The 27,262-nt window shown below is 39.0% G+C and overlaps 2 protein-coding genes across 4 annotated transcripts in view; both read left to right on the top strand.

The window, feature by feature from the left end:
- The first annotated feature begins 1,489 nt into the window (after positions 1 to 1,489).
- Positions 1,490 to 12,651, top strand: ptbp1a (polypyrimidine tract binding protein 1a). Of its 2 annotated transcripts, none has more exons than XM_056743084.1 (16): positions 1,490 to 1,582; positions 2,327 to 2,380; positions 2,775 to 2,805; positions 5,954 to 6,020; positions 6,092 to 6,264; positions 6,453 to 6,599; positions 6,713 to 6,892; positions 6,971 to 7,081; positions 7,173 to 7,350; positions 7,430 to 7,507; positions 7,607 to 7,764; positions 9,316 to 9,349; positions 10,025 to 10,117; positions 10,197 to 10,413; positions 10,504 to 10,581; positions 10,663 to 12,651. In XM_056743084.1, the coding sequence occupies exons 1-16, from the start codon at positions 1,575 to 1,577 to the stop codon at positions 10,793 to 10,795; spliced, it is 1,740 nt and encodes a 579-aa protein (XP_056599062.1). In that variant the 5' UTR covers positions 1,490 to 1,574; the 3' UTR covers positions 10,796 to 12,651. The 2 variants fall into 2 exon arrangements, with proteins under 2 accessions (XP_056599062.1, XP_056599063.1); XM_056743085.1 differs by having other exon boundaries at positions 1,521 to 1,582; positions 2,778 to 2,805.
- A 1,061-nt stretch (positions 12,652 to 13,712) lies between these two features.
- Positions 13,713 to 27,262, top strand: part of efna2a (ephrin-A2a) — a 55,546-nt gene continuing 41,996 nt past the window's right edge. The window contains exons 1-2 of one of the 2 annotated variants that reach the window (XM_056740887.1): positions 13,713 to 13,779; positions 13,933 to 14,623. In XM_056740887.1, the coding sequence (XP_056596865.1) occupies positions 14,514 to 14,623 (110 nt within the window). In that variant the 5' untranslated portion in view covers positions 13,713 to 13,779; positions 13,933 to 14,513. Of the gene's footprint in view, positions 14,624 to 27,262 lie in introns of both variants that reach the window. The other variant, XM_056740893.1, reaches the window with a different exon arrangement.

The following is a 27,262-nucleotide window of genomic DNA, read 5'->3' as shown; positions in this document are numbered from 1 at the left end:
AAGTCCACATTCATCTCCACAGTTTTTAGTGTATTAAGTTCCAGGTTGTTTTGATTACACCAGACAGCCAACCTCTCCTCTTTGGATTCATCACAATCCTGGATCAGGCCATTGATCGCGGTGTCATATGCAAACTTCAAAAGATTGACAGAGAGGTAATGTGAAATGCAGTCGTTGGTGTAAAGGGCGAAGAGCAGTGGAGAAGAACACAGCCCTGATGAGCTCCAGTGCTGATGGTGAGGGTGCTGGATGTGAAATTCCCCATCCTCACTAGCTGTTGTTTTTCCATGAGGAAGTATGTAATCCACTGACAGGTGGACGTATGTCCCTGGTCTTAAGGTGTTGCAGGATAAAATACATCCCCATGTTGACTGCAATGTCCACTGACCTGTTGCCCGATAAGCAAACTGAAGGGGGTCTAGCAAAGAACCAGTGATGTCCTTTAGGTGGCCAGCATCAGTACCAGATGTCAGGGCAACAGGTCTGTAGTCGTTTAGCCCTGTGATCTTGGGTTTCTTAGGCACAGGGATAATAGTAGAACGTTTAAGGCAGAAGGGGACTATGCACTGCTCTAATGATGTATTGAAGATCTTTGTGAAGGTGGGTGACAGCTGGACAGACTTTAAGGCATGCAGATGAGACACCATCTAGGCCTCCGCAGTAATAAAATATACATTTGAAGTCTAAGCAGATATTATCAGAGATATTAACAAGATGTTAAGTATCAAATTTAGACGATAATTTAAAGTCTTAAACAGACCAGATTTCAAAAAACACTTCAAAGGGGACTCCCTTTCTGTGTTGAGGTTGCCATCTGCAGGCTGAAACTGGGCCCATGCAAAAACATACCTGTTAGTTTGTACTGTAACATTACTAGTGTTATACAATTTCTCTGGACAGCTTTTAAATGATATTAGCATTAAATTAAGGTAGTGCTGTTAGTGGAGGGCTATAATAATATATTATTTCATAACAATAGCAAGGAAGACAGTGGGTGGAATTTTGACATTTCCACTTTTTAACATTTAAGTGCCCCAAATTGCTTAGCCTTCTGACTAGAGGTGGCCAAACTAGAAGTAAATCAGATAAAAAAAGTGCATAAAATAAATCCATATAAAACATCATACATCTTTTTTAGTAACATTTAGGTATTTATTTTCAAGGTTTATTCAAGGTATATGTCCCGAATTCCACGTGATAAATATATGTGATTGCAGTAAATGTCAGTTGATATTTTATGATCTCACACTTTACCTTGCAGAACGACTTCTATGCACTCCGTCCCGACCCTTTGATGGGTTCAGCCACAGTTCACTCCCCTTCTACTCTCATTTCTCACACTGGCGACAGGGAAAAGTTTTGGCAAACTTTTTATCGCCGCCTTTCGAGATTGAAAGCCGTCTTGTCCAATCCCGGTGCTCAAGGAAATTTAAGATCCCGCCCACACGCGGCGCTCAAGACTCGATTGGCCATTAAGAAAGCGCCAGTCCCCCCTCCGCCATTTTGTAAGGATATAAGAAATTCTAGCAGGTCTGCCTCCCCATCTACGACAACCTGTAGTTTTGTATAGTGCCATGGACGGGTAAGTAGAAGAACACCTTCATTACAAGTATAATACTCCATGAAACGTTTTATGCGTTTATATTAGTGGTGGTGACTTAACGTCACATCCACGTTTAAATTGTGTGAAAAGACGTAAAGTAAGGTGGAAATGGTGTTTTTTTACTCGCCTCTGCCTTTCTTCCATGGCTCTTCATATCTCCTGTGCCGGAAGAGCCCTACTGGGTCCAAAAGTTAGATTAAACGGAGTAGTAACCTGTTGCACGTAGTCTAGTTGGGTCAACTACCTAAAGCACAATCCAACTTGAGCTACAGTTGTTTATTAATTTCGCCGTCGAGCGGAAAATATCAAATGGGGCTACGGAACAGACTCTATTTGGCAACCAACGTGTCTCAATTTCCGCATTGTTGTTGGGTGGCTAGCTAATTATCTGCTAGCCTGCTAAACCAATGCCAGGTCAACTTTAGTCGAGCTTTATTGCTTTGTACTGTTATTGGACGATAACTGTTTATTTGGTAGAGATTAGAGAATTATCTTGCTAGTTTTACGAGGGTCCGGCTTACAGTAACTTTAAGTGACGTTCGCGTGGCGAAGACGTTCACTCCGTGTTAAGAGCTGAGCTGTCTTTCTACTGTAATATAAAGGTTTGGATATTGAACGTCTTGTATAAACGTCTTTTTACATGTAAGGTGTTAAAAACGCACACGTATGCTGAATGTATGAAATGCACTTTATTTAAAAAGTCTTGTTTTTTTAATCCTGCAGCCGTTTAGAGACTGATTTGTATCCTCTGGGATCCAGTTACGTCACTGAGATAGAGTAAGTTTTGCATCTCTCTCACCCTTAGATTTCTTAAATGTGGACTAAACTGAACTTTAGAGGACTTTCACGAGTGTCAAGCAACTCCTTTTATTAAAGGCCCAATGTCAGTAATAGTGGATTTACTGTTTTACTGCTTTGTCAGGTTGCCTTTTAGGGAAGTGCAGTGACACTTGTTTTCTAGAGATGTCAAAACTCTTATTGTTTTCCAATTTGCTCAATTGCAGTATTAAAAGTCCTATTTTCTCTATCAGGAACTATGATAGTCAATCCTATATTGGAACTAAAATCTGTAATGCCCAAACTGTTGCGCCTTGTCATTTCTTATGAACAATTTCATCAAGTTTAATGCATAAATGCATATAATGTATTTTCCTTATGTTTCTTTTTTTAGCAGTGTCCATGATATAACCGTCGGCACAAAGGTATGTTATGTTTCACTTTCCTGCTTCTAACGTGTTAAAAAATCTTAGTTGTGGCACTCTGCAATATTACTTATATCAGGTTTTACAGGTTGTACACCCTTCAAGCATTTTCCTTCTTATTTTCTTCGTCACCTCCCTTTTATCGTTTTGTATTTAAATTGCTGAGATGGATGGAACTGTGATTATTCTGGTCAAAGTGCATCTGCTGTTTAAACAGTTGTTGTGATAAGTGACTGTGAAATATGTTTTTATTGTTCTATGGGCAGGTTTAATGACACACTGGGCTGGCTCCTTTATTTTTTTTGCATGTTCCACGTGGTCTTGCCAGCAAAGCATTTTTTACTTATGTGGTTACAATGTTTTTATGTTTAGAAGTGTTTGTAACCGTACTAGGGGGATGCATATTGTTGTTCCCCCCCATGTCTTCGACACATGTAAGGAGGACAGTAGTCACCGGCCTCTTTCAGTCCGAGCATTAATTACTGTAGCTGGAATGCTGTGGTTGCATTCCTGTCTCTCTGAGCCCTTATTTAAAACAGACTGTGCTCTCACCCGGTAGTCTATGTCAATGAATGTAAACATGTTGGCACCTGCAAGTCTTCAGCTCCTAAAGACGAATGTGGGAGTCAAAGTTTTCTGTCCGAGCAGTTAAGTTACAGTGCCCAGCAGTAAAAAAATAAAGGAAGGAAATGCTAGAGTTGGCTGGATGTTTTACTCGAAACAATGGCTTGTTCAGATGGTGAACGTTTGCATGTCATAACTTTTCTGTGAAAGTGATGTTAAAACCTGACTCTCGCAGTATTATGCTTTGAGGAATGTGTCAAGCTGCTCTCTTTGAGGAAACTCAGTTCTATGTAAACAATATGAGTTTTCACATTCCCTTCTCCAAGATATTTTTGACCTTGGCTGTTGCGTAGATTGCTTGATCTTTTGTGTCTTTGTCTAATGGCATAGTCGCATTGTCCCAATCGAACTGTGCCCAGACGCTTTTGACCCCTAAAGCATGGCTCGATTGACTAGTGCGAGTGCTCGCAACCACGCTCTGGCACGGTTCACTCACTGTGAAAGTGGCCTGGTTTGGAAGAGGGGGGCTGGAGCATGGTTTGGTTTGAAAAGGGCGCAGTGTGAGCGCGGGATGAGTGATGTCATTTATGTGACAGACGGAAGTCGACCAAAACTATTGTGCGTCAGTTATTGAAACAACATGGAGATTTTTCTGAGACTTGCAGCATGACTGCATGAACATTTTTGAGAGACATAAACGACAGATCGATGGACCAATATTCTACGCATGTGTTTTGTATCATCGCTCAAAAATCTAATTGGAAAAACAAGCCACAAACATAACATTTGGATGAACTCCTTTGTGCTGCGAGAGCATGTTTCTTCTGGTTCTCTTTCAGACAGTTGCTCTGGTAATGAGGAAAGCGTGCTCTGTTCTGTATCGTAAAGTACAGTGTGAGCACAGCAAGGGAGTGGACGTGGGGTTCAACCGGGCTAATGTGAGTACACCCTTAGGTAGAATTTACGTATTGCATCATCACACAGAATCAGGGTGTGGTAATGTTTCCTGAGACTATTTGTAGTAGACCAGCAGTTTGAGATATGTGTGAGTTTTGGTAACCATACTTTCCTTTTGGGCTGGAACAGAACACTCAGTGTGGTCATGATGTGTACAGGCTTTGGCTGATCCAGTGCATGTGACTGCTTCAGAGCCCTACCATATGAAGTGGTTTATTAAGAGAGTGATGCTGAAGGATTTGCTCGTTTTGCTATTGACCAGCCAAGCAGCTCTAGCTTGGCCTTGAGTAAAGAGCTTTGTGTTTGTGAAATGGCTGGACACAACTGGCCTTTGTTTGCATTTCTCTTTTTTTCTGAACTTTCCAGAGATCTTGATTATGTAGGTCTGAGCCAAGAAGTTGTCATTAGATTTATCATAAATCAACAGTCACCCTTTATGTTTGTCACCTGGGTTTTGCAAGTATCTATTTAATAAAAATTATTTAAGTGCTTGTCAACTTTGACAATGGATTGAGTCATTTTTAAAGTACAGCGCTTTTTTTCATTTCCTGAAAAACTGCAAATTTGTTTTCGGAAGGTTATTATAAGTAGGGGTGTGCGATATGACGATATTAGATCGCGAACGATTAAAATGACTGCACGATCCACTTTTTCGGGAAAATCGTTAAATCGTCCTATATAGTGCTGTTCTATAGAATTCGTCCACATACTTGCGATAGATTGCGCCATGTTAACAAGCTCGTATACGTTGCTTTTGAATTCAGTAAGATTAAGTGACGCGGTCAGTGAAGATGGAGGGAAACACGGAGGACTTGGTCCCTAAAAAAAATTCTACATCAGTAATATTGAAATGGTTTGGGCCAACTGACACGGCCCAAACAACAGTTATTTGCAAATGTGGCAATGATAAGATTCGAGCGTCGTAAGGTAACACAACGAACCTTTTTAACCACCTCAAAATAAAAGGGACTGAAAGAGTATGCCGACAGTCAAATTATAAAGGGATCCCACGCGAGTAAATCAGGTACAACCAAGCATACGGAAACTAAAAGGCTTAAACAACGACTTTAGCGAAAGAACCATATGAGAAAGGAACTCCGTATCCGTATGACAGAATGAACAAGCGCTGGAAAGATGTCACTGACGCGGTCGCATTTTACCTGGCCAAAGACATGATTCCCATAAAGACTGTGGAAAATGAGGGCTTTAAAAAACTGCTCAGTCGTGGATCCACGTTACGAAATACCCAGCCAAAAATATTTATCCTCCACGCCCATTCCACAGCTTTACTCCGAGTGCCGCAACAAGATGAAAAACAAAATTCAAAATGTAAAGTTTTTTTCTAACAGCTGATTTATGGTCTTGCACTTGCATTAAATATTAACTTGATTAAAATATTCTTCAAAATATAAATGGTAAAGAGTATATTTTTATATGGGGACTTAGTTTGGCTGTATTGAAGCCCCTTTAATTTGCATAATAGTCTTAAAACCAACTTGAAGAAGAACCGCGATAAAATCGTGAATCGTGATCTATCTTGAAAAAATCGTGATTTGAATTTATTTTTCTAGATCGCCCACCCCTAATTATAAGTAATAATCATAGTTAAATTTATTGTTTCTTTCAGAGGGGATCCGACGAACTCTTTTCCTCCTGCATATCAAACGGACCTTATATAATGAGCTCTGGAGCAGGTAAACATTTAAATTGTTAAAAATGTCAATTTTTGCATGTTTCAATCTAATCAGTTAACATTTTCTAATAGCGAATGGTAATGACAGCAAGAAGTTTAAGGGGGACATCAGGAGCCCAGGTGTTCCATCACGAGTCATTCATGTACGCAAGCTTCCAAATGATATAAATGAAGCAGAAGTCATTGCTTTGGGACTCCCTTTTGGCAAAGTAACCAACCTTTTGATGCTAAAAGGAAAGAACCAGGTAAAGTCTCTATTGTCTTAGTCAATTTATATAACCCTTTATCAATGCGCTGCTTGTAAATGCATGTCTATAGAAAAAAAAAAGTGAGCGAACTAAAGACATCGGTGGCAGATACCTCCATAGGTTATTCGATTAAAAGGGTTTCGTGTGAGGTTAGTTCTCATCATCTTCTGTGATGTTCCTCACAGGCCTTCCTGGAGATGAACACCGAGGAATCAGCACAGACCATGGTCAGCTATTACTCCTCAGTTACCCCTGTTATCCGGAACAACCCGATCTTCATGCAGTACTCCAATCACAAGGAGCTGAAGACAGATAATTCACCCAATCAAGTTGTGAGTACAAAATATGTGCCTTATGCATTAAATAATGAGCAGTTCATCAATATCAATTATTCCTGGAGGAAGGATAATGTAAACTTCTGTCCTCTCTCCTCAACATCCCATAGAGAGCACAAGCTGCACTGCAGGCTGTGAATGCAGTCCAGACAGGAGGTCTGTCTTTGGCCAGTGCTGATGGAGTGAGCATGGGCATGGGCATGGGAATGGGAATGGGGAGTCAGAGCCCTGTGCTCAGAGTCATTGTCGAGAACCTCTTCTACCCGGTTACTCTTGACGTCCTTCATCAGGTACTTGATAACCCTTAAACAAAAAGGATTTGTCACCACTGCGAGGGTTGATGCTTCATGTTTTCCCTTTTATCAAAGATCTTCTCCAAGTTTGGAACCGTTTTGAAGATTATAACATTTACCAAAAACAACCAGTTCCAAGCGCTTGTCCAGTACGCTGATGCAGTGACTGCACAGCATACAAAGCTGGTGAGTGGCACAATGGATCAATATAACGGGTGAGCGATCTGGTAAATCCCATCTGAACCCTTTAATGATTTGATGATTTAACAATCCACAGTCTTTAGACGGCCAGAACATCTACAATGCCTGCTGTACCCTTCGCATCAGCTTCTCCAAGCTCACCAGCCTGAATGTTAAGTACAACAATGACAAGAGCAGAGACTACACTCGTCCTGACCTTCCTACAGGAGACAATCAGCCCTCCTTTGACCAACAGGCTATGGCTGCTGCTTTGTGTAATGCTTTCATTGATTCTTTTAATGATGTTCTCACTGCACGTGTAAAGTCAGGAACTAAGTTTATTTTCTCTCTCAGCTGCTCCTGGTATAATCTCTGCTTCACCCTATGGTGGAGCTCATGGTTTCCCACCAACATTTGCCTTTCAGCAAGCGGGTCAGTCCACTACACTCATAATGGCTCTCTTTGGATTGCAGTGGCCTAGTTTCTCTGCATAGCGTCAGTTCGTTAAAGCGATGGCTGTTCCTCCCACAGGTCTGTCTCTGCCTGGCATGTCTGCGGGGGCTCTTGCATCACTCGGTGTCCCCGGGGCCGCGGCAGCCGCTGCTGCAGCAGCTGCTGGTCGACTAGGCCTCACTGGTCTAACTGGTGGAGGTCATAGCGTCCTGCTGGTCAGCAACCTTAACCCTGAGGTCAGTGCTCTGGGTTGTTTAAATTTACTTGACTGTTATCTTGTTAGCCTATGATGGTGTAGTGAATCATTTTAAAGGCCCCATAAAATTGGTTTACTGACATTTCCTTGTTTTGATTGCTAACTGTAAGGGAATGTTAACTAATAGATGTGTTTTAGGGCTGCAACAACTAATCGATAAAATTGATAATAATCCATGAAAAAAAGAAGTGTCAACGAATTTCATTATCGATTAGTTGGTCTGTGACGTCACTTGCGAGCTGCGCAGTTATAAATCAAGAGCATCTTCCCGTTTTAAAGTCAGTCTTGTCTCTCCGTGCATGCATTTCTCCGTGCAGCGTGAGGTGCACAGTTTTAAAGTTTCAAGGGGAGAGGTATTTTAAAATGATAACATTAAAGATTATATTTGTAAAACAAATTTGTGGCCTTTGCACTTTGCAAAGTACTTATGCTAAATACCTTGACTTGGGGATTTATTTAGTTCAGAGGTGGGAAGTAAAGAAGTACATTTACTTGAGTAATTTACACTGACTATCTGTATTTTTTTTCTGGAGACTTTTTAATATACTTCACTACATTTGAATGACTAATATCTTACTTTTCATGTCACCAAAAAAGATTTCCTCTGCCATCCGCCCCCTCCCTCTATTATCAAAATAATCGTTAGTTGCAGCCCTAGTGTGTTTATTGTACAGTTTGGACAAGAAAAGCCATAGAACTTGTGGGGAAATTCTTTTTATGGGGTCGCTATTAACTGGCTGCTTTTACATTGTATCTTGGCATAATAATTTAGGTGATAAATCAGCTGCCAGATTTTAATTTGTTTAACTACAGGCATTTTCAGAAAATGTACTATACAAGAAGAAATTAAGCATTTACAACTAAAGGCTTAGTAGCGCTGAATTCATTTGAGAGTGTTGTACAAACATGCACATCAACCGTTTTTAATATGTGTTAACTCTTGTCTAAAGCCATCTGAAACATTTCATTTCTAGTATTTCTTTAGAGCTATGAGAATATATTGTTTCTATCTTTCCTGTATTTCATTGTTAATCTTCTCTTTTTTTTTCTTTAGTGTTCCTATAGTGAAAGGCATTTTAATTTAGCAAGTTCTGCTGACTGGAACACTACATTTCTTTGTGTATACTGACCTTGTTTTTTTACTTCCTTTTTCTTGTTTCTCTCCCTCCCCACTCCCCTTTCCCCATTTATTATTTTAATACCTTGACCTGGAATCTCTGGCCAACTGACTGCACCACTTTTTGTTTACTCCCATACCAACCCAACCAATACGTCTCCCCATTCAATCCAATATTTAATGCACATGCATTATTTTTTCAATGTAAAAACTCGACATCGCCCTCCACCACAACCACATTATCGGATACCCTTTTCCATCATGAACAATATCACCCACCTTCATGATCCTACCACTGTTTTTGCCATTCCCGTGGAACTGCCTCGCTGTGGACATGTTCAACCTCCACTGTCCTGCCTCCGATCTTTTCCTGTCCCTTCCTCCCTACGCTGCCTTCCTCTGCTGTCTTAAAAGAGCGTAACGCCCCAATGCCTCTTTATTCTTTTCGGTATGTTATCATTGGCATCTCCTTTTTATTACCTTTTTTGTTTGTTTCATATTATAACTTCATCTTAAATGTGTACTTGATTTATTTATGGGGGATTAAGAAAAGGGCAATAAGCTGCAGCTTTATTTGGCTGAAGCAAAACCACTATGGCGAATAACAAAATATAAGTGTTGAATTGTGGACCTGTCATTTAGTTTGACTAATCCTGGCCATCTGCTATGACGACGTCCCACACTTTACAGAGTGTGAAATGGTGACTTGACAACCTAAATGTTGCAGCTTTTTGCTTAGTTAAAATGTCATACCCCTTAAAGGAAGCCATCTTTTTATTGCTGTCTTTATAGTATTTAGGAAGTTGCATGTTTCATTCCTTGCATGTTTTGCCAATCAGCAGACGTAGTTTAAAATTCAGAAGACATTAATATACATTAAAAGCAAAATTTTGAATGAATGTAAGATAAAAGGCTATGTAGACTGGGGCCATAATAGAGATAGTCTAATTTCGACAGCCATGCAAGCCTGTCTTTAAATTTGTTTAACTTCATTTAAAAATGACATTAACATTTAAAACATTACGTAAGACATGAAGTTTATTTCTGAGCATTCGATATGGTAAATGTATATTTGTTGATGCCATTCCCTTGTCCTCATGTAGCTACTGTTATCTTGTGATAGGTGTGTATGGTGATGTCATGAGGGTGAAGATCCTCTTCAACAAAAAGGAGAATGCTTTGGTGCAGATGTCTGATGGAACCCAAGCCCAGCTAGGTAGTTATATTGTCTAAAGTTTATTAGCTGGATTGTCGCCATTCTAAAACATTGACATTTTTTGTCTTTTCGTTTTTAGCAATGAGCCACTTGAGTGGGCAGAAACTGTACGGCAAGGCTTTGCGGGTGACTCTGTCAAAACACACCACCGTGCAGCTGCCGCGTGAAGGCCATGAGGATCAGGGGCTGACCAAGGACTACGGCAACTCTCCTCTTCACCGCTTTAAAAAGCCAGGCTCAAAGAACTACTCCAACATTTTTCCTCCTTCCTCTACACTTCACCTGTCAAATATCCCGTGAGTGCATATTCCTTTATTCAATCTGTTCCATCCTTGTTAGAAATGTTTTATTTCCGGTATTGACACAATTTCCTGCCTCCTGTCCAGACCTTCGGTTACTGAGGATGATCTCAGAGGGTTGTTTCTAAGTTCAGGATCTGTGGTCAAGGCCTTCAAATTTTTCCAGTAAGTGTTTCGAATATTATTCCTACAGATGTAGTCACAATCCAATATGGGTGGCCTCAAATATGTTGTTAATCTCTTTAGGAAAGACCGTAAAATGGCTCTGATCCAGCTGGGCTCTGTGGAGGAAGCAATTGAGTCCCTAATCAAATTTCACAATCACAACCTGGGAGAAAACAATCATCTCAGAGTGTCTTTCTCCAAATCCACCATCTGATGCAGTTGGTGGGTCAAGGAGGCTTTTGTACTTTAGAGTAGGGGGAAAGGACTGTCACTTTAGACCAAACTTTAAGACTTCCACAATTTATCACTGTGGACAATTGTTTTCCACAACACACACTTAATCATTCCTTTTGTTATATCTATATTCACACACATTATATAAATATATATGTCTATTTGGATTTCTACTTTGACCAGTAGACCAGAGGAGTACTTTAACCCAATGTGGTATTTGGGTTTTAATAGTACCTTTCCCAGACGGTTTGTCACACGTACCGATTTTAGTTTATTGTTGGCACACATCGGATCATAGATGCTGCGTAGTTTACACTTGTGCCTCTGCGGAAACCCGCACACTTTCAGGTTGCACACACAAAGCCTTTCTTCTTTATTTGAACCTATAATTAATGTTTTCAGGCTTACCCACTGTATGCCTTTCAAACAAGCTGTGCCTTCCATGGTGCTTTAAGTATACATCTAAACAATTGCCTTCACAATGTTTTTGATGTTGGTTCAGAAAAGGAGCCAATACCCATGAACTTAAAGTTGCACACCATTTCCAGGTTAAAGGCAGCAGTGAGCGCTTTACCAGCTTTGCCTTTGTATCCGACTATCACAGCTTTTTCTTATACTTAATGTGATTCTACTCCTTAATACTGTACGTTTATAGTTTCATTACTACTACTTTTTTTTTTAAAGACTTACGCATTTCTATACTGTATCAAATATGGGCATTGGCCCATCATGCTCTCGGTGTCTAGACCGCCTTATTCTCCATGTATTTGTGGAGTCCATTTTCTCCGTCGATTTGCTTGTTTTGGGGTTTGTTAATTGCTACTCCAATTGGAACCAAATAACACACAGTTAATAGCCTTATAGCATAGTTTTTGTCATACGTGTGGCAAAAGTCAAATCAAATTCATTTTTCAATGTTTTCTTGTTTGCCAATATTCTGTTAGTTGTCTTTGGCAAGAGTTTTAATGAATGTGTAATTTGAGTTAATTGCAAATTTCTATTGGACATCTGATCATTTGTTAAAGAAATAAGCATTATAAAGTCTTAAGCTGCTTGTTTGACGTTTGCCTGAACCGAGACACCTGTGATATGACTTGACTGTTTTGGCACTTTTGTATTTTAAGGATGGGGGGGGGTGTTGGTGTTAAGGACATGGTCTTTCAGTTTCATCTTGTTTGTGGTATGAACAGACATTCCTTTTTACCCTTAAGCTTGTACTTGTATAGGAAAAAGTGCTCTTTCCTGTTCTTGAGCCTTGGTGTTTAAACAAAACATTGGCATTCCTGACAGGTGTTGATTTTGTTTTCAGTATGGCAAGATGGACCAAAGCATCTTCTCTGTTCTGCCAGCCAGTTTTGCCTGTTCTTTTCAATGTGTATCATTATTCTGTTTTTCTTCTTGCCAGCTGCTTGATCCAGTGGGCAAGAGTAAGGCAAAGTTTAGAGGGCTTGTGTGTATATTGTCTTTGTTTACAAAACACCTTGAAAAAACATTCTGGCTTAAGTATATATCAAATGATTATTTCTGTTCAAGAACAGAACCAAACAAAAGTCTTAAGTAGAGATGGTTTTTATAATACATTTAGTTATACTTTTCCCTGTGTAGATGCAACGTTAAAAAATGTTGAGCGGGCTAAGGCTACTGTATATAGGGATTTTTGTACAAGTTATTGAAAATCAGCATCAGTTCTTTTCTGAAACATGTATATTTTGATATGGTAATACCAGACATGCAGCTCACTGTAGAGCCTTCCTTTTTTATTACGCAATATTAAAGAGATTCCTACACGTTGGGTGTGAACATGTAATTTCCCCCTTAAAGTATATCTTTTCTTTTGATTTCTTTCCTCATGTTTCTGCCTTCAATAAACCTTTCAATCTCTCGCTTTCATCTTATTGTTGAATTTCTGAACATTCTAAATATTATTTTCACATTTCACAGCTGGTTAACCATCCTCCCTTTTTCTAATCCTCTCTCGCTTGTGAGAGAGACCTATAATAGCTTTCTGGTTAACTATTTTTTTCCCTCGCTTTCTTGTTTCTCTCTTCTGAAGTTAGCTTGGTATAAATAGTTTAATTTTTACATGTAGCAAATGTTATTTCTTAAATTCACAATGACTTTCAAACGAGTATCACTAAAAGTTTTGCTCTTAAGCTTTTTGAATATTTAGCTTTCCTGTATCTCAATGGTGGGAGCATTGCGTTAACAACGCAAGGTTGTGGGTTCGATCCAGGGGATTGCATATACCTAAGTATAAACGTATAGGATAATGCAATGTTAGTCGATTTGGATAAAAGCGTCTGCCAAATGCATACATGTAAATGTGGTAGTGTAGTGGCTATCTAGAGCTGCAATCCCTTTAGATCAATAAAATATGTAACATACAACGTTTTATGTTAATTTAGTCTTGTAATTTATTTTTTAAAAGGTTAGTCCCGGCTCTTAGTTTAATTAGTTGATCGACGCCTCTTCGCTTCTTGTACAGCAGGTGGCGCACTCGCTTCAATAGTATTTTTGGCGCATTCACAGAGCCAAGAAGTAAATCTGTTTTTACGGCTGAAAACACTGGGATTATAATATGTGGCACAGGTGAAACTGCTCCTTTAAGATGCGTCCTTATTAGTGAGAAAGTTATCAAATCGTCCTACACCAGAGCAGTAAATTAGGTTTTCAAAACAATGTTTGCTCCGCATATCTTGTCTGACGTTTCGGTAAATAGCGAATGTAATAACCCCTCACGTGAAGAGGTGCTTATTGAACCTCTTGAACAGCAATTCAATCCACTATAAATACGTTAAATAAACTGCAAAAATAAATACGACGCGGGAATGTAACGCATGGGAGATCTTGTGAGTTTGAAGAAGCGAGCGCATCCTTAAGCCCCGCCCCTTTCCGAAGGTAGACCGGTGATGATAACTGTCGCGCACGAATCCGATTCTGGATGATCTGATGAATTACGAAGAAGTGCGTGAGTTAAAATTCATTAGATTTCTACCACAAAGATCATATTTGATCTTTAGAAGCTAAACCTTCAGCAGACCTAAATAGATGTCATAGGTAGTGAGAAAAGAGAGATGCGTAAGACAGAATGTGACAAAATTGCCTTTGTTCCTCCAGGACAGAGGACTCCGCGAAACGGGTCGATGTGCGCGTGGGGTCCGATCTTTCTCACTGCAGCGAGCTGGAAACAACACGATTCTTGCAACAACTGAGAGAACTTGTGCAGATAAGAAGGCCAACTGAATAAACGCGAAAGTGAAAGGCGTGCGTAAGAGATGGGGATGTGTTTCACGCGTGCTTCTCGTGGAGACCACATGGGGTAGAGGTATCTGGAAGTTGCTGCGCTAAAACGAGGAGCATCACAGTTGGAGACGCGAGCGCGCATCGCACTGTCCCGCATTCGGATGATGGACAGGTTTCTGTTGCGATAGAAAAGCCGACTGTACCTTGGGCCACATAGGACCCCCGTCGCGCTATTAGAATTTATTGCGATGGATTTGCCCTAAAAACTTGACGTTTTAAAGTGATCTAGAGAAAGTGATGCTGCTGAAAATCGATTTGGATTACACGCTTTCTTATCATGTTAAACTGTTACCTACGCACACTTTACTCCAGCATCTAGGTATTTGAGAAGTTTGATCCGAAGTAGGAGACCGTGAGTTTTCGTTTAGAGGTGAAGACGGAAAGCAACAACTCAAATGGAGTTGCCGGTGGTGTTTTTTACGGTAGTCTGTTGGGGTTCCGTATGGTCGGACGACAGGATCATCTCGGATAGACATGCGGTCTACTGGAACAGCTCAAACTCCAGGTGAGTGTCCAGGGATCGTACCTGTGGCTCTCAGAATCCTTACATGAAGTGTGATAAAGTTTAAATGGGTTTTTTCATAGAATCTGGGCTTTATGCATTTATTGCGTTTCTAAATTAGCCCTAATGTTGAATTTGTGAACATATTTGGTTTTCTTTTTAGAGAATGTTTGTAACTTGAACCCTTGAATAACACACTGTCTGATATTGAAGAAATATGGGTTTTTATAACTGATGCCAATTTAGATAACATGGTGGCAGATGGTTGATATATCACATGCATACATAATGCTGATTTTAACGCATTTTATGAAAATGTTTATTGACTGTTCATCGTTGGTGATAATTTCCTTCCTCTTTTCCTTCGTGAACGATCATTTTGCCAAGCCTCTTTTTGGTTTTAAGTATAGCTACTGAGTGGTATATCTCTGAAATGTATAACATTTAAAATGTTTATTTTCCTTTCTTTTTGGACTCTTAAAGGGACAGTTCACCCAAAAATTCTGTCATGATTTAGTATTTACTCACCCTTTAGTAGTTACAAATCGGTTTCGTTTTTTTTTGTTGAATTTTTTAGGTGAACTATCCCTTTAAAATACACATATCAATCATTTATTTGCTGAAATATATATGTATCTGTCAATCAATTTTTTCAGCTTATGGACTGAAGTAAATAAAAGCACCTGTGCATCGTAAAACATATTCATAATGAGCAGCAACCTCAAACACGTTCCCAGATTTACAGAATCTCGCAAGTTCTCACTGAAGTTGTGTGACATTGCCCATTTCTCCTTATTTCAAGGGTATCTGTGAGCAGGGTTCTCTCACTGGCGTGGAGGCTTTTGCTCAGTGGATGTCAGCCTAATGGCTTTTGACATGCTGCTCCTCAGGTAGAGCTTGGCTAGATAAATAAACACGGCGAAGGTGCTCTTACGGCTGAATTAACAAAGTTAAGAGTGGCTGTCTTGCAGTACATCAGTAGTCTGCTGAGGTTTAAAATATTAAAGGGGCTCAGAGGAAGATTTCTTTGCGAGCTGGTTGCACACTCTTCCACCTCAACAGAACACAAAGCTGGATTTGAATTTTTTCCCCATTAAATAAGCCACAGAGACGCATTAAATGTGCATTAGTCCTTATTTAGCGGCATGCCTTACTAGTTCCTCCTGATCTTGCGGCTTTGCTGTGTTAAGATAAATGATATAGAAGTGAAGTGTGCAAATCCCAAATCCATTTTCCCTTATTCATGACAGGCAATTTCTTCTGACTCCAATGATGAATCTGCATGCCTCATTTTGCTGTGCTTTTATTGGATTTTAAACATTGTTATGTGCCGCATTAGTTCCCAAAGATAGTGAGTAAATCCCTGTTGTATTCACGAGTTTGTGCTGACAAAGAGCATGTATTTCTCTTACATTTCATCCAGTGTATTTAAAAGAACAGCCTTCGCACCCCGCTAAGGCATTGTATGTGAAACAATACCAAAAAATAAAAAAGCACAGAAGGGTCAGCTTTACTTTTCTGACCATCTTGCCATATCTTTTGGTTCTCCGGGAGTATTATAGTCGTGGTGAGCCTTTGGAGGCCAATTCACCTTGAGCATTAAAAGCTTGCTATGAATCATATTTTTTTTCTCCTAAGCTCCCTGTCAGAGGTTTTCTATTGAAGCGTGCACAGAAAAGAAGATGGACATCCCCTCAATGCCAATGTGGTTGGGCTCTTGGGGGTCGACATGAAAAAAAGGAAGATGCCCAGCTCCGTAACCCAAGAGGATGGACTAATCTAATCCTGTGGTTTATCCTTCAAAAGGCCCTCTTTTCTTGAAAGCTTTGAGGTTCTTAACAGAAGTCCCGGCTCATAGCCCCTCGCTCAAGTTGTGCTGCGGTTGGCTGGGGACAGCTCAGTGCTCGATGTTGTCTTTGCCTTCGCAAAAAGAAAAAAAAAACAAGTTGAGCCGAGGAATCCAGTCCTCACAGTGATTCATAGATGGGCGCTGTCATTATTCCCTTGACAGCTCACACTGCTTTTTTTTTAGACTGCTGCCTTTTGAGGCCCGCTGTAGCGCTTGCTGTTGAAGTTCTGTCACAGCGAAGCATCTAAAGGTTATTTGCATGCCGCTTCATCTCTAAATTGTTACTATTATGGAAACAATGAATATGTGAAAAGGTCTAGATGGAAGCCACAGATAGCCTGAAAACAAAACAGACTATGAATATCGAAAGCAAAATTGCCTCTGAAGTGATGCATCAGCGAGCCCGGATCGCAAGTCATTATATTTGCTTATTGTTATTCACGATTGAATTTAATTAAACATAACCTCTCGCCTGATTGTTTGCTCTCGGATGGGGTTGCAGAAGCATTCGTATCTAATGATTTTCACGATCCACAGCTGTGTTGATGATGTAATGCCTTTGAAATACTTGTCTTGTGCCGTTGAGCTCTTTAAAAGAGAGATCGCGCAGCAGCAAATCACTAGCAAAGATTTATTCAAGACACTTCTGTTTTTCCTAGTCAGTTACATTTGCCCACATTTTCGTTGGAATTTTATTTCGGAAGTGAAACCCATTTTTCTCTTCAGGCACATTTGTCCTTACATATTCGTATCTATGTAGAGAGATGGATGAATATACTTCCCAACTAGGATTCCGCGTATCAGAGCACTATCAGGTTTCCTTTCGTCAGACAAAGCAGGTAGACGCTCAAGTGGCTGTTTGCACAGTAAGGGGTTCATGTTCTGATTTGACATTCCTATCTGTCTTAGGCCAGCAAAAAAAAATTTGAGATGTTTTCACCCATCCGTCTCCAAAGAGACAGCCCCCCTCTGAGGCCACCATGCTGAAATTTTTCTGCAGAGGAGTTTCATTTTCAAAACGCAGCTTTCTAGAAAACTGAGTCTTTTGAAAACAAGAGAGGATGTTTATTAAGTTTCATTTCTTTATCTGAGTGGAAGCTTTGATGTTATTTTCCAGGTGCTTCACCAGTGACTCATCATCACATGAGAATCAGTCTTAAAATATGCAGGTTCACAAATTCAGCTCCTTGGATTTATCATTGGGTGTGTATTTAGTTTTAGACCTAATTGTTCTCATAATCCAAATAATTCAACATATAACAGTTAGTTGTGTATCTCTTCACAGTAAAAGCAGTTCAATGCTTGTGTTTTCAAGCTCTATTGGAGTTTAATACGCAGCAGATCCCGAGACGTAATTAAAGCGGTCGCTTTTCTCAAAGCTTAAACATTTCCAAATGTGGATGTTTATCTGAGGAAAACCGAACAAAACCTGTAGAGAGACAGACATGTTAAAAGGTACCAGTACATAAATGTGATGCTCTTAACCGTTTAAAAATAGCACAAGCTGCTGCTTTAACCCTGTGGCAACAATAAGGCCTGTAGAAAACCATTATATATATCTCTGTAGTTTCCATGAGCAGTTCACAATGCACGAGGACTTACATTTTCTCCTACATCCGTAGCTTGCGTCATTGTGAATGGTTTTGTGGATGCTCCTATTTCTGAGTGTCTTGCCTTTACCGCTTGCAGGGTTTGCTGTGTCTGTCTCCCGGGAATACAACTCAGATTTTTTCAAGCTGTCGGGAACATTTGCAGCACTGTGGAATAAAAGCTCGGCATTGTTTCAGGGCATGCGGTTTCCGAGAGGACGCATGCTTGTTCAGCAACCATTGAATGGCTCAACTGTATTTGAAATGTTGCAATCAGATTGGCAGAGAGATTTCATCATTGTAATTATATTATCGTTTATTATGGAATCTTTGCACTACAAAGGCAAGGAAGAAGCTGCACCTGACGTTGCAACATTTGCCAGGAAATTTACACAAAAATGTAATTGTAGAATTATATATTGTAATATAAGAATCGTATATAATGACGTTATGCTATGTATTACATTGCAAATGAAATGCAACACACCACCATTTTAGAATTTTGTTACTCCATTTATAAAGAACCAATTTAGCATCTGATGCTAGATGCCAAGCTAGTTTATTGCTTGGCATACATATTTGCCCATATTGATGTCCAAAGGGGATATATTGGTGCAATATTAGTTTTTTTAATGTCCCCTAGTGTTACAAACGGTGAATTCCATGTAAGGGGACCTGCAGTTCATGTAGATAGAAATTGTAAGGTAATAAAAAACTAAACACTTCATTATGTAAGGTCTTTATACACTGAACACATAGTTGTGTGTGCTATTTTGCGATTTTGTCAATATACAATAGAGGCCCAATTTTTTGGATGATCAATTATCCCAAAACTGAATTTAGATCTTCTAGCAAAAGTTGCCTTAACCTTGCAGTGCAAGGAGCTCTTTAGACAAAAGCATTAGTTCAATACTGAGCAGTAACTGTCCCTTCTTATTCTCTACTAATTGAGTGCACTCAGTAAATTGTGATAATGTCCTTCACCTCCTTTTAAGTGAAGAGTGGGAGTCGTGATAAGAGACTGAATCAGTGAATCAGACACAGAGTGTTTGCAGCTCATCAGGCCTGGCTGATTAATAACATCTCCATGGCACTTTACATTATCGCCTCAATATAATGAAGAGTGTATTTATCTCCCCTGAATCTGCACACTACACGGGATTCATTCTTTCATACCATAATTGTATTTTACATGTTGTACGATGCGGTTTTAACCAGGGAGCGTTCTCGAGATGCGATTTTTAGAGTTTCCTGACAGAGCCGCTGTACTTCGAGTCAGGGAGCGTGAAGTTCTCATTTCTGTTGCCTTAAACCAAGCTATAACTCTCTATTGTGCTCAGCACCGGAAAGTGGTTGTCTTATATCAAGCCCATCCCTGTCTGTGTTTCCCGGCCCCTCAGACATTCCCACTGTGGCTCTTAATTAAGAATGTTGTCACAGAATAAAACTTCAACAGATTGGTTATTGATTGAAAGTCCTTTCTTGGCAACAGTCTCCGATTCCCCCATGAATTTTCACCAGGGGCTGCTATTACACGCGAGCAATATTAGGTACCGCATGTTTAACTGCTCCATTATTCTCCAAAGCCATTTTCGCACGCTGTATATTTGTTTCGTTTGCTTATTTATCAGCGTCTTCTGTCTGAGGATTAAGAAGAGTGGAAGCATAATTCCTGAATACATTACACACAACTCTGTTCTGGCGTGTCTGCTTAAAAGGCAATTTAGGATATATATCGAGATAGCGAAGCATAATACTAACCCTGTTGGCAGTCTTTATGCATAGATTCCAGGATGTGAAATGTAAATCCGTCCCTGAGGCTTGTTCTCACATACGGTTATCTCAGCGAGCGATAAGATATCATTCAACGTTTGTTTGTGAGACCTCAGCTAACCACAGATCACCTCCATCGATTAGCATTTCGGCAGATGCTTTTCAGCAATGTTACTCCAGACTGGCCTGTCTAAAACCTCCAATTAAACCCTATCAGCAAAATGAAACCGTAATTGACATCATTAAGGATGAATTTAAAAGACATTTCTTTTTAATAGACATAAGACTTTGTATAGTTTGCACATTTCTGAGAGGAAAGACTGAAGAGTACTAAGGAGTATTGGAAAGGGACAGTTCTTGGCCCCACATCTATCTCTTTACTATGTCACGCTCTTTTTGGTTTTAATGCCAAACACTCTGCGAAGAATATCAATGAAGTGAGAGAGAGAGATAGAGGGGGGGCGAAGGCATTGCTAATTTTTAACACCCTGAAGAATATTTTATGCATTGAATCGAAAAAGCTGCATGGTATTTGAGTGATTGGCTGCACTTCAAACATGGCAAACTATCAGTGTGAAGATTCCCAACAAACATGTAAAGTTTGTTGGTTGTTTATGAAATGTTGAAGATTCGTCCTAACTGTGGTACATTTATGTATTGCTAAGCACGGTTACTAATCTTACTGGTTAAGTGAACCAGTTAGTGTTCATTTCTTGCTCTCTGTTACCGTGATAGCCTGCTGCCAAACTCGAAGAATTTTTCTCTGTAAACTGGCTGGAATCAGCAATAGAAAGTTCACTAGACTGCAGCCGGAAAGCCCTGATGCCATAGGAGGTGCCAGACACGCTCTCCCTTGGGACATATTTGCCCGCTCAGATTAATGGCAGAGATGTTTTCTAATGGACCATAAGAGCTGGTTCCTGTTATGCACTCAGTGACCAAGTAATAATTTATTCACCTTTTGCCACAGAGTGTTTTCAACCTTTCTCCTATTACCAAAACAGGGCAATAACTCTGTGGTCGTCGTCTTAGATTCCTTTGCTTCAAGCACGTGCGTGACTCCCCCTGAGAACTAATTAATTTTCCAAAATCTTGCTTATCTCACTCCTAAATTGAGGGGATGTAGCCACTCGTTTGAGGAAGGATGTGCAATGGAATCAAATTTGGCACAGAGGGTGATTTTCGGATTTCCAAAAATGCTGCTTTGGGATGTGCCCATAAAAATGATAGATTTTTATTTTTATAAGTTAAAGTGATAGTCATCATTTTCAAAGCTGCTTGTCATTTTAAAGATGCATGACTTTCTATATTTTGAAGAATGTTGTTAACTGGCCCCCATAAACTTGCATTGGTTTTGTGTCCATACAATAGAAGTGCTGTTCGGTTACCAACTTTTTTCAAAATATCTTCTTTTGGGTTCTGCAGAAGAAAGTCATACAGGTTTGAAATAACAAGAGGGTAAATGATGACACAATTCTAGAATAAAAAAATTATTTTAATGGTGATCTTATCATCATCTTCTAAGAGGTCTCACTTTACTTTTCAAATATTTAGTTTGATTTCACTTTTCTAATTGTATGACTTTTTTTCTGCAAAATATTTGATATTTTAAATAATGAAGCTTTCCTGTAGCTCAGTGGTAAGAGCATTGCGTTAACAACGCAAGGTTGTGGGTTCGATCCCAGGGGATTGCAAATACCTATGTAAAATGTATAGGATGAAGCAATCCAAGTCGCTTTGGATAAAAGTGTCTGTCAAATGCATAAATGTAAATGTATTTCGAAGAATGTAGGATCTCAAACAACACTGGCTCCCATTGACTTCCATTGTATGGAAACAAAACCTCTGCGATATTTCTCAAAATATCATCTTTTGTGTTCCACAGAAAAAATCAATTTATTATGACCAATAAATCCTTTTCATTTTAAGGTGAACTACTTCTTTAACATAAACGCAACATTTTCTACTGGCGATGTAATGCAAATTTGCTATTGCACAATAAATCTGATGAATTTGGATTGTTTTGTTTTAGTGTGTGTATTAAACAACAGTCGTTCAGTGCAGATTTACTAACTTGATAGCTCTCCAAATGTTGCTTTTATAGAGCTTCATACCTAAAGTAATTAGATATTCTGACTTGTGAGCATATTGTATCTACGATTCAGTTTAGATTTTTTCTCTTTGGAGATATTCCACACTACCTTAAATGGCCTGAATCTGGTTGCCTGTCAAAAACGCACCTCTTTTGCATCAATTTCATGCATGTTTGTGTGCGTTCACCTATGTTTGTTGCTCACAGTGTATTAGTTCTGAGCTGCCCGGACGCTTTTCGCTCACACTGGTGGGAATCTCATGGTGCTCACTTTAATTCTGAAAGGCAGGCCTGTATAAATAATTCATTTTCTCTTTGCTAGCCTTATTTCTGCATGTGGTACAAGTGTTACTGCCAGTCTACAGGGGAGGGTATTGGGGAAATGCAGGAAAGCTATGAAGAAAGTAAAACAGTCACTACTCTTTTCCATCATTGCTTTCCTGTACTCCCTTTCCTTATTCTCTCTCACTTTTTAAGAATTTTTTTTTTTTTGTTTACGAAATGCCTTTGTTCCTCATATCACCAGTGTGCAGATTGTTTTTCCCGAGCCAAGAGCAATAAAACACTTGAATACTTCGACAACTGGAAATCATCAGAGCCTTACAACGTTTACTTGCAGGTCACCGGTGAAGGTTTTGGCCTTTGAGGAGTCATTAAATTAATGTGGTCAGAAATAGACATCAGACATCAGACTTGTGTCTGCTTGTTCATCTGAGAAAAGTTGGGTTTCTCTAGGGCATGAACAAGCTCGAGACAGGCTTCAGTTTAAAGGATAACCTCATAATCACTACAGGGAAACTACTTAAGAAACAATTGTTCTCTCGAGTCATGAACCGAAGAAAATGTGGTGTCACTGAGTTCAATAGTTTAATTTAACGTGTATCTGGCAAAAATGTAAATATTCTCTAGGAAAGCTTTTACACTATTTCCTGTTCAGGCATACGCTCAAAAATAACTCTTTTCCTGGATCTAATTCAATTGTGGACAGTTGTTCCGAACTACGGAAATTAGTTTCTTAACATTAAATTAAACTGTGAACTCTACTTAGATACTTAATGTAGTGGAAACTGAATTAAGTAAACACAGAATTAGATAACCTAAGGCATCTAAATGTCTTGCAGTTAACTAGCAAGCAGCAGCAGCATGTATGTTAAATGTATAAAAAAAAAACACTTAATGAAGGCATTAGTCTATCCAGTCCCAATCAAAGCAAGCTGGGAACTGAATTCCCCTGACCGCTTTCAACGTACTACATTAATCCCAAGAAAAGTAAAATAAATTTCTACATTTTACACATTCAAATATATTGATTTGCATGCAACGAAATCACACAGTGACCAAATGTTAAAGAATAATTTAGCATTAGCTCATTTTAATCAAGCAAAGTGAAAAAAATCATAGTTTGTGTAGTTTAGCGTGAAAGCATTTGTCTGCAGCTCTAATTTTAAATACCTCAGATATGAAGGCAAGACGAGTTTATTTATATAGCACATTTCATACACGAGGGCAATTTAAAGTGCTTTACATAAAATGATTGACAAAGAGAAATAAGATCTATCTTTAAAATGCAAATTATTTAAGATCACAAATACAACTTTAGCTTTTAAGAAACTATAAAACAGCAGTAAAATTTATAAAAAATGTGAGTGTGTATATATAAAAATAAATAGAAATACTATTGATGTAAACCAGCACAGTGCTCAGGTTGTAAATCCACAGCTAAACAAGTGTGTTTATCTGGATTTACAAGTAGCTACTGTTTGTGAACATCTGATGTCTTCTGGAAGCAGATTCCAGCTACGGGTGGCGTAATGGCTAAAGGCTGACTCGCCCTGTTTTGAGTGAACCCTTGTTATCTCTAACTGACTTGATCCTGATGATCCGAGAAGTCTGTTTGGGTTATTTTCAGTAAGCACATCTGAAATGTATTTAGGTCCTTCACCATTGAGTGATTTATAGACCAGTAAGAATACTTTGACAGTTGATTCTAAAAGTAAACGGTAACCAGTGAAGACATATTCTAAATTATCTTCTTCAACCAGAAATGAGCTCCCCGTGACCCGAGGTAGTTCGGATAAGCGGTAGAAAATGGATGGATGGATGGAACCAGAAATGAAATTTCTCACCAATACACTTTTAATAATAGTTCTGTTTTTTTCTCAGTAAAATGAAGGTAACCGCCCCTGTAAATATCTGTCTATAGTGTCTTTTTTTTTTTTAAATACCATCTTGTAAGGTTTAGAGTTGGAAGTCGCTTTTGGCCACAGTTGTAAAAATAATTAGAAAGGTGCCATCCCATGGGAATTTGTAACTATTTTACAAGGTGGATAATTTGTATGAACTTTTAATGTTTATCATTATTATATCAAATATATAAAAAAATATGAAAGATGGAACAAATATGTTCCCAGTTAGAACATATTTGTGATGAAGGGTACTTCAAGAATCCTACTGATAGGGTTGTGTGGATAAATAACACAAAAATAGTTGAGAAGCCTGCTTATGAAAACTACATGTGTCCTTTTAAAATCTGCTCGCAGCAATGTGCGTTTATTTTTCAATAATCGTCCAAATACCCGAGTGAAAGACGAATGCAAAAATGTAATACAAAATTGTAACTACTGCAATTTGCTCATTGCACACAGATGGCTCCTACAATGGCCCTGTTCACATTAGCTGTGATTGCTTTTAAATGATAAATGTCATTGAGAACCCACTTACCAAAAAAATGGCTTTGGCAAAGGCAGTGAGCGTCTCAAAATGCGCTGCATTGTATGAAAGAAACAGTGTGTGGTTTACAGCTTGTCACTTTCTAAACCGAACCCCTTTCCTGAACAGACCCTTTAGTCTGTGATGCTTGAAGAAAAGGTTTTTTTCCCCCTTAACCCACAAAATTACTGTCTCATTATGGTCTATTTGTGTTGGATAGATTTCCTCACTGCTAATCTCTGCCACAGAGGACATCGATGCAACGCGGTGATAGCAATGCATTGTGGGTCAGACCCAATCCTACACCTCCTACATCTCCTTAGAGGGCTATTTCACTTCCTCCCTCCCCCAGATTAATGTCGCTCGGTACAATTATAAAAGCCTCTCTCTCATTGCACACAATGCTTTGCCCTGCAATTTCAGGCCCATTTCTGATGCGGGTTATTATGCAGGCTTGGAGGTGACTTGCAAAAACTTTTGCTGGCGAATAGAGCTTGAGAGAGAGAGAGAAAGAGAAAGAGAGAATACAACAAGCGTACATTTTCTCAGGTCCTTCTCTCAGCCTGGCAGGGAGTGTGGGTGGACCGCCGGATACGGTTTCCATGACTGCTCAAGCTCACATTTCAGAATTCAGATCTGGAAGCTGCTTGATGACATGGCAGTGTTTTTCATATGTAATTTTATACACCGAAGATTAGGTACATGGTGGCTCATGACAATGTAGAACACGGTCACATCAGGGTTATTATAATTTATATACTACATACAGCTATAGATGTTTTGTTGCCATTGCAGTCCAGTGTCTGTTGAATTTCAACCAAATCAAATCCCAGGAGTGACGTTAAGTCATCAAAGCGCAATGTGAAAGACTGACAACACGATAAGACACATGAAAATGTCATAAAAATTACATAAAATAATTATTGTTTGACTTTTCCTGATATTAATTGGAATGCACAATAAACAAAACATGATTTAAAACAATAAAACGGAGTTCTCATAAAGGAATCAAACCCTTCAAATATTACTGTTGTATTGCTTAAAAGTGAATATAAATTTCAAATACAGAGCATCTTTTCTGAATGCAAATAGGAATATTATTTTTAATTTGAAATATTGTTAGTATTTCAAAGAATGAAACATAAAATATTATTTCACCTAAACGCATACCTATAAATGGATAATAATAATAATAATTATAGCAATATTAACCTACATACTATTTGAAAAATGTTCACTGCGCAAAAAACTGAAATAAGTCACTAAAGTAATTAATTGAAAAATAAACTAATCAAGAAATATGAACTGAAATAAAAAAACGTTTCTAGCAACATAAAAATAAACATAATTAATAACATGCACTTTTTTACAAAATTGCTAAAAATAAACCTAAAAATGAAATAAAAAATAAAGCTAATTCAAAATATTGATAAAACTATTACTTTTTCACTACATTACAATTTTACAGCATTAAGAAATATTTGTCTATATAATATGTATGCATAAAATTTCATTTCTGTGCTCTTACACTGTACTACAAAAAGATGAAACTTCATGAGAAAGAAACGTTTCTCTTCATTTTGCAGTCTGAGACGAGCAGAGACATTTGCCACATACATACTGTGATTGATGATATATACTTCTGGGCATTCAGGCTAACAAGCTGCTTGAGGACTTACCGTCCCGTCTTCGCGGTATTAACGTTTCTTTCTTTTGCATCACCTTAACAAAATCAATCCATTTCCATTTCTCCTGAAAATAAGTATTGACTCTTCTGAATTCGAGCTAGTGCTCCAGTCAGCAAATTACAGAAATCAAGTATGGTCAAGCAGGGTTGAAGAGGATCTTTAAGGAGTATTTCAATAGTGGTTGAACTTGATAAGTTCTTCTGCCTCTCTTCCACTGATCTCTCTTATTTGTGACCGACCAAGCCGTCACTCTGTATTTGCTATGCATTCAGCCTCACAACATCTGTCATTACAGCCGATCTGGATTTATTTTATGTAGCATATTCTGACGGAAAGGCTGTTTGTCGTGAACCTCATTAAATCCCCTCCGCTTCCTTAGCACACGGAGCACGTGTGCAGAGTTTGTCAAAATGATCTGAGAAGGTTTCAGACCACAGTGTTTGTGCTGATTCATGGCATTCATCAGTCTGCCGCAGTAATGAGCTTCTTGAATCAATATCAATAAGCGGAGGATGAGAAATGTGATGAGGATGAGAATGGCCGGTTTAACGCTGCCTTTCCATCGCCATCAGTCTGCACTTTAACGCATTGTTGGGGAATAAACTGTCCATCACGGCTTAGTGTAGCACTGACACGAGCTTAAACCGACTCTCGTATCTCTTCCTAAGATAAAGTAAACAAGATCGAGAGTTCTTCAGCCTCATTTAATCATGCTGAGATTTCATACATATAAAGCAGGTCTGTTTGCTTAACAAAGATATCTCGCAGCACTTGAATGTAGATTCAGTAGCCACTGCCAGAATATATTGAACAAATATGTCTTTCGCTCTGGACTGTCTAGCAAATTGCTGACAGAGAGCAGCAACAGTTCTTTATTATTAACAGAAGTGTAAATGTATTGATTGAAGGGCTGCACCTGAATAATTGGCTAACGCTGTATGA

This window comes from Triplophysa dalaica, chromosome 3 (assembly GCF_015846415.1).
Source record: "Triplophysa dalaica isolate WHDGS20190420 chromosome 3, ASM1584641v1, whole genome shotgun sequence".
NCBI classification, from domain to species: domain Eukaryota; kingdom Metazoa; phylum Chordata; class Actinopteri; order Cypriniformes; family Nemacheilidae; genus Triplophysa; species Triplophysa dalaica.
This window is presented reverse-complemented; position numbering and strand designations above follow the sequence as displayed.

What these genes read in the sequence shown, in the direction of transcription:
- ptbp1a (XM_056743084.1), top strand. An exon ending in AGTTACGTCACTGAGATAGA is followed by an intron (nt 2,381 to 2,774) that starts GTAAGTTTTGCA and finishes TTCTTTTTTTAG; the next exon opens with CAGTGTCCATGATATAACCG. An exon ending in GGCTATGGCTGCTGCTTTGT is followed by an intron (nt 7,351 to 7,429) that starts GTAATGCTTTCA and finishes TTTCTCTCTCAG; the next exon opens with CTGCTCCTGGTATAATCTCT.